The sequence below is a fragment of the Ascaphus truei genome, chromosome 14 (assembly GCF_040206685.1).
Source record: "Ascaphus truei isolate aAscTru1 chromosome 14, aAscTru1.hap1, whole genome shotgun sequence".
NCBI classification, from domain to species: domain Eukaryota; kingdom Metazoa; phylum Chordata; class Amphibia; order Anura; family Ascaphidae; genus Ascaphus; species Ascaphus truei.
In genome coordinates, this window is record NC_134496.1 from 55,771,228 (window position 1) to 55,783,986 (window position 12,759).

At 40.6% G+C, this 12,759-nt stretch overlaps 1 protein-coding gene across 2 annotated transcripts in view; it reads left to right on the forward strand.

Annotated features, from left to right (window-relative positions):
- LOC142466194 (IgGFc-binding protein-like) overlaps positions 1 to 12,759 on the forward strand; it is a 108,032-nt gene that overhangs the window by 39,056 nt on the left and 56,217 nt on the right. The window contains exons 22-34 of one of the 2 annotated variants that reach the window (XM_075571054.1): positions 56 to 611; positions 828 to 1,030; positions 1,124 to 1,504; positions 1,783 to 2,066; positions 2,549 to 2,820; positions 4,488 to 4,634; positions 5,505 to 5,761; positions 6,425 to 6,509; positions 7,300 to 7,689; positions 10,332 to 10,573; positions 11,022 to 11,305; positions 11,418 to 11,695; positions 12,128 to 12,726. In XM_075571054.1, coding sequence (XP_075427169.1) covers positions 56 to 611; positions 828 to 1,030; positions 1,124 to 1,504; positions 1,783 to 2,066; positions 2,549 to 2,820; positions 4,488 to 4,634; positions 5,505 to 5,761; positions 6,425 to 6,509; positions 7,300 to 7,689; positions 10,332 to 10,573; positions 11,022 to 11,305; positions 11,418 to 11,695; positions 12,128 to 12,726 — 3,978 coding nt within the window. The remainder of the gene's footprint in view (positions 1 to 55; positions 612 to 827; positions 1,031 to 1,123; positions 1,505 to 1,782; positions 2,067 to 2,548; positions 2,821 to 4,487; positions 4,635 to 5,504; positions 5,762 to 6,424; positions 6,510 to 7,299; positions 7,690 to 10,331; positions 10,574 to 11,021; positions 11,306 to 11,417; positions 11,696 to 12,127; positions 12,727 to 12,759) is intronic. The other variant, XM_075571055.1, reaches the window with a different exon arrangement.

Here is a 12,759-nt window from a genome sequence, read left to right on the forward strand (position 1 = left end):
GTGCACTGATAATGTTTGGCATATTGTACAATGGCTTTTGAATGCTTTATCCCAGGTCAATCAGATTTGGACCACTTTACCAGTACTCTTGCCTGGAGGTGTACTGACAGTGAGTAGGAGTGGAAGATATGTTATCCTAGAGACTGATTTCAAGCTGAGAGTCTCCTACGATACCGATCATTCAGTGGAGGTGAAGGTTCCCAGCACTTACTCCAACCGGACATGTGGAATGTGTGGAAACTTTAACAGCCACAAGCAAGATGACTACATGATGCCCAATGGACAACAAGCCCAAAACTCTAATCAACTGGGGAACAGCTGGAATGTAGATCCATTCTGTACAGTTCCACCTACACCATCTCCACCCCCTCCATGTCCAGAAGATCTCTATGAAAGTGATACATTCTGTGGTCTGTTAACAAGCAAAGATGGTCTTTTCCATATGTGCCATTCTGTGATTAATCCTCAGAGCTTCTTCGACAGCTGTGTCTTTGACCTTTGTGCTTTGGGTGGACATGGTGATATTTTATGTAGTGCAATTGGTGCTTATGCTGATGCCTGTCAGAAAGAAGGAGTGACAATTCCTGATTGGAGAAACATTACATCCTGTGGTAAGTATGGTCAAGAAATATAACACTGTCAGTTAGTTTGTTTATGTAAAAATGTTTGCTTATGATCCTAAGTATATATTAGTACTCGTTAGTATTAGTTATCAGATGAAGTGATATATTCTCGACAAAGTGTTTTTTTTTAAAATGAGACAGAAGATCTATCTGCTTTGTTTAGAAACGTATTGTGCCACTAATTAGATAATCTGTCTTTAATAGGAGAACCTTCATGCCTGGCCAATAGCCACTACAATGCTTGTATGACTGCATGTCCAGCTACATGCCTGGACCCTCACGCAGCAGAGAACTGCAGCAAGCCATGTGTGGAGGGCTGTGAATGTGATGCGGAATACGTCATTAGTGGAGGGGCGTGTGTTTCTGCATCTGACTGTGGGTGCTGGTACAATAACACATACTATAATGTGAGTGCTTAATATCTTACGTTTTGCTTCCCTGTGCTTTATAGTACTGTAAAAAAGTTTCTAAATATTGGTATCTTTTTCATTTGCTCACAGAAAGGAGAATACGTCTTAGAGGGAAACTGTGAGAACAGATGTGAGTGTAAAGGAAGCAATACCATGGTCTGTACTGCGGTATCTTGTGCTGCAGATGAAATATGCAAAGTTCAAAGCGGCACCTTGGGCTGTTACCCGTTAAGCACGGCAGTTTGCCATATTTATGGGGACCCTCACTACAATACGTTTGATGGGAGACTTCACCACTTCCAGGGATCCTGTAACTACACAGTGACTGAGACATGTGGGAACACATCGGACAGCTTTATTGTCACAACACGCAATGAACACAGAGGTAGCCCAAGCTGGACCGCCATTAATTCTGTGGCCCTCACTGTGGGCGGAGTACACATCCTACTAGGAAAGAACAATATTGTCTTTGTAAGTAATATTATTATTTGCAACTGTTATATAATATTTAACCTTAATGGGATATACAGTAACAGGCTCTATGATTTAATTTACTAAAAATCCCCCTACAGTAAATGTATTTACTTCTTGCTAAACGTTTTATAAAAATGGACATATCGAATTGCTTCTGTAGTCATTTAATCCCATTGTAAATGTAGCAGAATGCTGAAACAATCCCAGCAGATACTCGGGAAGACACCTCGTGGTCCTTTCCCCAAATCTTCACAGTTCTTTATTTTTCTTTTCAGATTAACAATGCTTCAGTCACTCTTCCTGCTAATGTGCCTGGTATAAACATTATGCATAGTGGCCACTACGTGATAGTTACTACAGACTTTGGCCTCCAGCTTCAGTTTAACGGTGACCACGAGCTCTTTGTCAGAGTGAAGGAGAACTACAAAGGGACATTGTGCGGATTGTGTGGCAACTACAATGATAACCAACAGGATGACTTCATGCAACCCAACGGCACGGTGGTGTCTGATGTCAATGACTTTGGAAACAGCTGGAGAGTCCCGGATAATGGATGGCCGTGAGTCATTTTGTTATCCTATTCATAGACTGATTAAAAAATACCTACTGATGCATTTCTAAAGGTAGAAATAAAATAAATTAAATCACAATTCTGTCAGAGATTTTTACAAACTTGGAAAAATTCAGATTTCATGTTTTTTCTAATAAGATCTATATTTTAAAATATGAATGTACTATTTATGCATAAAATGTAATTTAACTAGTTTAATATATTTAAGTAACTCAACATTTAGCATTCCCTTTAGCATATAGACGTGAATCTGCTCCTCATCCTCAGGTCATATATATATTAGCTATTTTTAATAATGATGTATCTTTGACGCCCCATTTTTTGTTGACGTTAGTTTAAGTAATAATGTGTTTGTTCTTTTTGAACCGTAATGGTTCATGTAAATACCAGCACCGTACAAACATGTATCTTTGCTCAGTGACTACAATTAAGGGTTTCTCTTAACATGCAGCATTTCATTTTCCGTATAGGTGTGTATCTAGTCCTCCTCCTCCTCCAACATGTTCTCCCTCCATACAACAAGAGGCTGAAGATGAGTGCGCAATTCTAACACTGGTTAATGGCCCATTCGCAAAATGCCATCTAAGCATTTCTTCTCAGCAATACTTTGAGAGCTGTGTTTATGACCAATGTGCCGCGGGAGGAAGTGATGAACTATTCTGTAATGCCTTGGAGTCATATGCCGCGGCCTGTGAGGGAATAGGAGTGTCTGTAGGAGACTGGAGGAAGGATACCGTTTGCGGTAAGCTTTAGTCGTTCTCCTGTACAGCTTTTACATCACAGTTTACATATCATAGGAGAGCGGTACAAAGGGATTTTCTGAAGTGATGAATACGATCTCCCGTTCCTCCTGGGATTCGTAGATAACAAAAAAGCATTTGATTCTGTCTACACCTCTGTGGTTTTAAATGCATTAAGAAAACGATGTGTTGAAGCAGCATATATTGATATTATAAAGAACATTACGAGAATGTCAACCATTAAATTACATGAGGATACAAGCACGATAAGGATCAGTAAGTGAGTGCGGCCGGGAGACACCATGTCACCAAAGCTTTACACTGCAATACTTGAAGAAGGGTTCAAGACGTTGAATTGGGAAGAAATAAGGAATCAATATAACAGTGAATATTTGAGCCAACTATGATTCATAGATGACATTGGTATTTTTGCCACAAGTCTAGAAGACCTCCAGTAACAAATAATATTACTTTTCGAAGCCAGTAAGGACGTGGCATTCATATGAATCTCAGCAAGAGCAAAGTGATGTTCAACTCTGAAAAGATTGAAATAAATTGAATGGACAAGAAGTAGATCAAGACTGTGTCTACTTTGGCCGGCAATTAGAGATGGGCGAACCAGTCCAACTTAGTTTCCCAGAATTTCCTGGATTTTGTTAAGCCAAATCCAATCCCCCCCACCAAAAACCACCTGCCGGTTTGGCACTAACAAGTCTCAGCGGGTTGTTAAAAATCTGTGCTTCTGGCATCTCTATGCTGTTTAAATGTCATACTTCCTGCTGGCCAATAGGAAGCTTGGTCATTAGCCCTTGCTGCATCCTATTGGACCGCATGACCGGGACATTTGAACTGCAGAGAGATACTGACAGCACCTACAGAGGTATTTAACCGGAAGCACAGGGTTTCTGGAGCGGAAATGAACGGGGGTTTGGCTCTTCAAACCTATTACAAAAATACTGTATATAGGTCTTTGAAAGGGTATAGTGATTCAATACGTGTATATGTTATTGCAGACTTAACTTCAAATCGTCCCATCCAGAGTCTGATCTTTTGCTGCAGAGGAAGGTGAGAGAGATAGAGCGAGATGTTTCTCTGTCTCCCTGCCACCAGAAGCCCTATTTCAGGGTCGGTGTGAGAGTAGCACCAGGTTTAGTTATGACTTATATACTGTAAGTCATCTAGATTTGTAGAATTTGATTTTTTAGGATCTAAAGATGTAGCAGCCCTTACTGTCTTGGGCCCCGGGGTAAGCTGCGTGACTGCGACCGTGGCTGCCCAGCCGGAAGATTATAGCGGTGGGGGGTTCATTCCAGAAGCATGGAGCCCCTGCAGCGATGGCTCCAGATCTGTGGCTTTTTGTTTTTCAGCTGCGGCTCTGGAGACGTGAGTCGTGTTACATCTGTACATGGGAGTTTATCACCATCTTGTGTTGCTTAGTTTTCATGTTCATACAGTACATGCAGCTGTTATTTTTATGTAGCAAATAGGCATTTCTGTCCTGGGACTTATACAATATAAAGACTATGAAGAAATAAATATTCAATGGAAGAGAGACTGCTTCTTATTAAGGTTAATAGTTAATATTATTGCAATCACTTGTGTGTAATATGGATAGCTTTTATATCTCGCTGTTACGTTCTTCAATGTGAATTTCCAATCTTCATTTTAGCACCTCCAATCTGCCCATGGTCTTGTTCATTTGATGTTGACATCTGTAATTGGACACAATCTGCTAATGATAATTTTGACTGGACACGCCAAAAAGGGCCAACACCAACTATTGGTAGTGGACCTTCGTTTGACCACACCACTGGAGGTATGTGTAGTGTCCTTCCTGTTCTGCAAGTGACATTATTGCCATGACTTGTGAGTAGTACAGTAAATCCCCTATCAATAAGTAGGGTGTTAAATGATTGTTAAACCATTGACCCATGTTGAGAATTGCCATTATGTATTAATATATATATAGGATTTGCACCCACTTCATGATTTACTAGATGGAGTGCCTACTGTTCCATGTAATATGCTATATATATATATATAAATTTAAAAAAGCTTTTATTTGTGCGAGCTTCCGAGATACAGTGATCTCTTCTTCGGACGATGTTACATATATAACATTTTAACAGACATCTTCAAAAGGTAGAAATTCCCAGTTGCATTAAATTAATGAACTGTATATACACACACACACACACACACACACACACACACACACACACACACACACACACACACACACACACACACACACACACACACACACACACACACACACACACACACACACACACAGTCAGTAAGCACTGTGGTGTTTACTGACCTCTGTAGCTGTTTGGAGGTCAGCATTATGGCCTGATCATTTCGGGTGTAGTTTGGCTCAGTGACTATTCATAGTATACATGGTTATAGTGCCCAGAGTCCATGGGCGGTATCTAATTAAGTATGTTCAATAGGATTGCTGCTAATGAAACTTGGATATTGATTCAGCGCACAGTGCTGTATAATTTCTGCTTGTCCCGGGGGGGAAAATACCCTTTAAAGTAAACAGAAATTCCCTGTACTTGGTCAGTCAAATCAATCAATAATAGCTTGTGATTGTGTAAACTTATTGTATTACTTGAGTTGTGCACCAGCCCCCTGCAGTGTGATTTGTGTATCCTGAAGCCGTCTCCTTGCTTTTTAGATGGTTACTACATATATATAGATGGAAGTGTCACCATTCCTGGAGACAGGGCCCGCCTAATAAGTCCTGTATGCAGTTCTGAAGAAGCACAATGTTTAAGCTTCTGGTATCACATGTATGGCGTCGCGCAGACAATGGAATTGAAAGTGTTTGTAATCAGGAATGGAGCAGAAGAGTTAGTGTGGCGAGAGTCTGGTAATAAAGGGGATAGATGGTATTCTACACTTATTACACTGACTGATACAAGGAATACAAAGGTAAGTTATATTTCACTCGCATAAAAACACAATATAAATACAAACTAGAAAATTAGCTACAGTATCTGTATCAGTTGTATTTAGGCGGTGTTACTCAATTATTATTATTATTATTAGATATAAAATAGAAGTTGCACATTAGTTAGAAAATGTTTTGATTCCCTCGGTTCCCGTGGTCTAAACTTTTGGATTGCAAAGGAAGAAGGAAAAACACACACAGTTTTTCACAAAAGTTTGATTTGGTAAATTTTGAAGAAAATCAATGCATATTTTGCATTTTTTTCACAGATTTCCAGGAAAACTAAAACCAAATTGTGAAAGTGATTAGCACTATAATCTTGGGGCACACACACAGAAACCCTCTTAATTGCCATATTGGGTTAATATCTTCAAGAAGGGTAATGGGGAGTTTGTTTGCTTGTATAACGCATATTGCTGTATGCTACATGAGAGCATCAAACACAGGGAAGCCACAGATTCCTCATCACGTTTCCATTTCTTTCCTAACTTTCTGTTCATCGGAAAACCTTCAGACGGTGCTAACTATCACATTGGGATGAGCCATTTTTCAAAGAGATTTTCGGGACCATATACCCCTATATTACGAACAGTATGACTGTCTTGGAACACAATGTTTGAATGAGTTCTGCATTGTTTGCACAGATTATCCTTGAGGGCGTGAGGGGAACGGATTACCGTAGCGATGTTGCTGTGGATGATATTTCCATTACGCTTGGATATTGCCCAGGTAAAGTATTTAAACTATTAATTAAAGATCGGCAAAACCGGGAATGTGAAATCAGAACATACTGTTCCAGAACCTTACTTTCCAAAACCCTTAAGATTTTTAGAACTAAAACCCCCAACATTATTTAGAACCCAAACCAGAACACTCGGCCGAAGACAAATCTCACTGTCTTTCACGCAATATCTTTTTAATTATTTGAAGTTTTTCAGCTATATTATTTTAGTTTTCTAATTATTTTTTATTATTTTATTTTTATTTTCAGCATTTTACAACCATTGTTATGCTATTTGAGCATTTCTGCCCAAATAATCGAGTTTTGGCAAAACCAGAACAAAACATGAAACATTTATAGAACCAAAGGAATGTCCAAAAACAAATCACAATTTTATTTGATAACCAAAATAGAGAAACACTATGGATGTTTTTGTCTGTGGCTGTAGAGAGTAAATGCATGTACTCACAAAGTGACTTTCTATTGGTGCAGACAGAAACAGATGTAGGGATCCTTTCTTCATACTTCCATATACAAATGAAGGATATGTGTCTGTCACACTCTGGATAAAATGTGTTACTCGGACGTATGCAGATTCATTCTTCTTTATTTAGCAAAACACATAGAAGCACAATGTTTCGGGGCCTCCTTGTCACGTAAAAAGAGGGATATGATGCTCATGTTTTCACCAGTGGAAGGGGCGCTGACGCCTGAAACGTCAACTCAATGTGAATAAATGAATGTCTTTTCCAAAACGAGTTTCAGGTTCTTGATAATTTCTCCTTTTTCATTTCATAGGTTCTATTACTTCAACAACTACAACAAGCAGTCCCACCACCCCCAGCACCATCACCACCACCATCCCCACCACTATCCCCACCACCATCACAGCCACCATCCCCTCCACCATCCCAACCACCATCCCAACCACCATCCCCACCACCATCCCCACCACCATCCCCACCACCATCCCTACCACCATCCCCACCACCATCCCCACCACCATCCCCACCACCATCCCCACCACCTTCCCAACCACCACCCCCACCACCATCACAGCCACCATCCCCTCCACCATCCCCACCACCATCCCCAGCACCATCCCCAGCACCATCCCCACCACCATCAGAACCACCAGCCCAACAATTCCTTCTACACCAACCCCTACAGACCCGCCAACCTCTTCAGGTAAATAGTTTTGTGTATTTAGCGGTACTTTACCCACTTGTTACTGGAGAAACCAACAATTCATTGTAAATAACAGGCGTTGATTCACTAAGCTCCGTTAAATCCGGGAAAATAACATTACATTTACCTGAAACCCTAACAGAGTTAATAGCAAAGGCTTAACGTCACGTTATTACAGCGTTCACTTCAAATATTTAAGACTTGTCATCCCAGCCAGAGTCGGAAATAGGACTTTAACTGGAGATATAAAGAGAGAGACAGATCGTTCTCTCTCTGGGAATAAAACCAGTTTTAGGTGTGACTTAAATAATGTGCTGTTATTTCCTGGGGTTACGGAGCAGAGTGAATATGAGACGAATATCTCTCAGGCTGTAATGAGTTCATTGGCATATAATTTAGAATTACGGCCATAATAACGCCATGCTATCTACGGGAATAAGTCTTTGTTAACACCATGTTATTTTTTTGAGTAAATACTGTGTTATCATTAAAATGATGTAACCCTCCCTACCCGGCTCCGAACGAGTTTACCTCTTATATTGCGGTACTTGGTGTGTTACCCTTGTCAGGGTGCTGGAGCCGTGCGGCTTGGTAATGAGGTAGAAATTATGGGCGCAGGAAGTTTTTAGTTATGAACAAACAGTCTTTCTTTACATGGCATGCCCATACAACATCTTCATATAACAAAAACCAAAGAAACCCAAAGCTACATACAATATGACAAAAATATACAGTGAAATACTTATATATCTCTTGAAAAAAGGGTAATTTACTTAAAACTTTTGGCCAAAGCATTTTAAGTCTGCAAGCTACTTCAAGGCATGACCAAATATGGCAGGTCCTAACACTAACTGATTAAAAGTCTTATTTACCTATATAGTTAGAGGAAGAATGATCGCATGCGATCTGTCACAACCAGCTTCATGTCAAAGAAAGAACTGCTTACTTGGAAAGTGGCTCCTCCCTCCCTGTGTTTAAGCTCGCCCCTCTCCACTTTCCAAGTAAGCAGTTCTTTCTTTGACATGCAGCTGGTTGTGACAGATCCAATGCGATCATTCTTCCTCTAACTATAAAGGTAAATAAGAATTTTAATCAGTTAGTGTTTGGACCAGCTAATGGTAATGCCTTGAAGTGGCTCACGGGTTTATACGCTTTGGCCAAAGGGTTTAACTAAATGACACTTTTTTCAAGAGATATATAGGTATTTCACTGTATATTTTTGTCATATTGGATGTAGCTTTGGGGTCTTTGTTTTTTGTTAAATACATTTAGCCATGCTCAGTAGCACGCCAATTGACACTTATATACATATATATATATATATATTATGTGGTCATTTTTGGTTTTCTTGATAGCTTGCTGGGTATCTGTGTGTTCATACAACATCTTCCCAGGATGGATTACTGCATTCTTAGAGAGACGTGTAGTTGGCTACTTTAGTTCATAATGCAGAACTGACCATACATTTCAGGGCGTTCTCTTCCCCTAGCCTTCAGAGTCCCAGCTTGGGCTTAACCCTTTTCTCGTTACCAGAGGTTCTAGACACTGTGCTTTGTCCTGTTCACCTCACTTGCAGCGCCTTGGTGCTGAGGTAGCAGGAGTTACTTCTCTAAATGTTCCCTGCTCGTTATTCCCTCGGGATGGTCATGCAGTTATGGGGCCAGGTGATTGGGTTACACCATCTCCAGGTTAGTCCCAGGGCCACAATTTTGTGACCCCTCTGGGGCATAGGCCTCCCTTTTGGCAGCCTGTACTTCTCCTCTCCTTCCATACTAAGGAGCCTGACTCCAAAGGGCACTTCCCTACCTTCCAAACAAGGAGAAGGGACACCTACCCTATCATACTTATTTACATCTCTATGCCCTCGCTATTTACAGGGGAGACGCCTCCTCTGCCTCTCCCCCAGGGATCTAGTGATCTAGAAGTTTCTCCGCTCCCATTTATGCCTAACCCGATGTCACTGTCACCAGCCAGAAAAGGGGTGGTGCTTAACCTCTGCTGAGTCACCCTGGACCAGGTGACCAGCTCAGAATGGTCCAGAAGAAGAATGTGGCTAGACCGCCACCCAGATACTTTGCAACATATTATAAGAGAGGCCGTTACTATATAGTTAACAGTTTAGGCACCTTTACCCTCTAAATATACATGGTAATCCCAGAGGGGGGTTACAATGACATTAAGCTAGGTTAACATCACGTTAAATAGTCTAACGGAGTTTAGTGAATCTGGGCCATGGTGGGTATACACAAGCTCAGACCTAAAACCATTCTTACCGCAAGTTAATATATAGGAATTAAGCAAATAATTCCAATCTCTACTGTATGTCTCTGAATTGCACCGTTTGCTGAAATGCTGTGTAATGCGACAGGCATAAGCTTATAAGGGTCCCTGTTAAAATGGATAAGAAGTCAAGAGTGCCACACTGGGCTCATTTGCATGTCATTACCCAGAATCCCAGGCTGCAGTGGAAGCATGGTAAAATAAGAGATAATGGGGAAAACAAGACTGTTTTTATTTTTGTAAACAGTTAAGATATTTATATCCTATTAGAAATCTTTGTAAATGCATTAAACTAAAGAATGTTAGGAATACATACGTATATGTTGTGTATTTTCCAATCGGCTTCTCCTCTTTGTGCTCAGGCTCCTGTGTGGTAGATGGCGACCCTCACTATAACACCTTTGATCATCAAGTCCATCACTTCATGGGAACTTGCACCTACACTTTATCTAAACTCTGTGACACTGACGGACACCTGACCGACTTCAATGTGGAAGCAGCCAATGAGCACAGAGGAGGCAACACTAAAGTTTCATACGTCACGTATGTGAATGTGGATGTGCACGGATACAGGATCACGCTGGGGAAGAACAGACACGTTAAGGTGAGACTACACGTTGTTGTTCTGGTATTTAAATAAAATAAATTGGCACAAGGGATTTTTGCTACATACTGTATATGGGAAAATATTTCTTCACGTAAGACAGTTCTGTCCCATTGTACAGCGACGCCTCATCTGAGCAGTTATAGGATAGAGAACAGTGGCAGGGAACCAGTTATGTTTTATTCTGTTAGGGAAATACAGTAGTGGAAATGTCAGTGAAACATACACATTTTCTCAAAAAATTGCAGCTTGTTTCCTGGTTATCTGCTTGTTCATCAAGAGAGAGACAGACGTAGCAGGCGTTATTGCACTAATACATTAGCTCCTCCCCTTTCTAACTCACAGGCGCGTTGTGTGCGTCCTGTGGCATCGCGCCAGTGGGAGCATTAATGCCTGCTGCATCGCTTATTATAATATCATTTCTCATGCTATTTTGTTATGAATGTAGGTGGATGGAACATCTATACCATTACCCATCACACTGTCACCAGGTGTCAACATCTTCCTAAGTGGACATAATGTCATTGTCACAACAGCCTTTGGCCTGAGCGTGAAATTTGATGGAAATTATAGGGCGGAAGTGTCGCTCTCAGATAACTATGCAAGTAAAGTGTGTGGGATCTGTGGAAATTACAATGGAAATGCATCCGATGACTTCTTAAACCCAGATGGAAAGTTTGAGTCCGACTCTGCCAGTCTTGGTAACAGCTGGCAGGTTGGCAATGACACAAGGTGAGTGACTTCTGAATTAGAAAACAACTGACATGTTTTAGAAATGACACCTTAGTATATTGTTATTTACATCTTTGCATTATCTGTACAAATCTAACATTATTTCTCACAGGTGCTCCCCAGGAACGGATCACACACCAGACTGTACTGATGATGAGAAAGACACCATTGTCAGCAACAGCTTCTGTGGAATTATCACTGACACAAATGGGCCCTTCAGACATTGCCACAATGTGATAGATCCAACAGCTTACTTCAATAACTGTGTCTATGACTTGTGTGTATTGCACCTGGATCCTGACTCTCTATGTGACAGTCTTCAGTCCTATGTAGGTTCTTGCCAGTCCCATGGAGTTACAGTAGCGTCCTGGAGAAATGACACTTTCTGTCGTAAGTACAACATCTCTATTCTTACATGAATAACTGAAGTTGGGTGTGCTGCCAATAAGATGCTTTCTCTGGGTAACATGTGCCAGGGGTTAGCATACAGTATTAGTATTTCCAATATTTTACAATCAGTCATTAGGAGATAGTAATGAATCTGATATTGAAATGATTTAAAATGATTACTTTGAGTTTTTATTAAAATATTGTTTAAAATACCATTCTCTAATACTCTCAATTGTGTTTAAATGTTGTTTCCAACTGTCAAGTCTATTTTTCATAAATGTGCTACTTTTAAATGAAAATGTACTTTTCTTATCGAGGTATTACATCATGCTCGACCATAGAGCACCATCTACATTTATTCATTGGTTCCAATCACATCATTGTTATGCTATTATTTAATTTCTTCGACTGAAATCCGTTTTGTTTTTACAGCTCTGCACTGTGCTTCTAACAGTCATTACGAGCAGTGTGGTTCAGCCTGTCCTGCTACTTGTGTGAGCCCAGGGTCTCCTTCCACATGCAGCCTTCCCTGTGCTGAGGGATGTGTCTGTGACCCAGGATATGTTCTCTATGACAAGAAGTGTGTTCCACGTCACCAGTGTGGATGTTGGAAAGATGATAAGCATTATCCTGTAGGCTCTGAATTCTGGACAGATGACACTTGCTCTTCAAAATGCACATGTCCCTCAGCAGGTGGCAGCTTAGTCTGTAACAGCGCATCATGTCCAAGTAACCAGTACTGCGGAATATCCAATGGAGTTCCTGGCTGTTATTATTACATATATGGTACCTGTAGAGTCCATAATGACCCCCACTATGACACTTTTGACAGACAAATCCATCATTTTATGGGTCTGTGCACCTATACACTGGCCAAGCTCTGTGCCAATTCCTCTTCTCTACAATATTTCAACATTGAAGCAAAGAATGAACATCGAGGACATCCTTCCGTGTCCTATGTGCAGAGGGTCTTTGTTGAAGTCTATGGCTATAAAGTACAAATTGTGAGAAATGAACCAGCTCGTGTTTTGGTAAGAACTTTTTCTCATTTCTGATTTACTTTG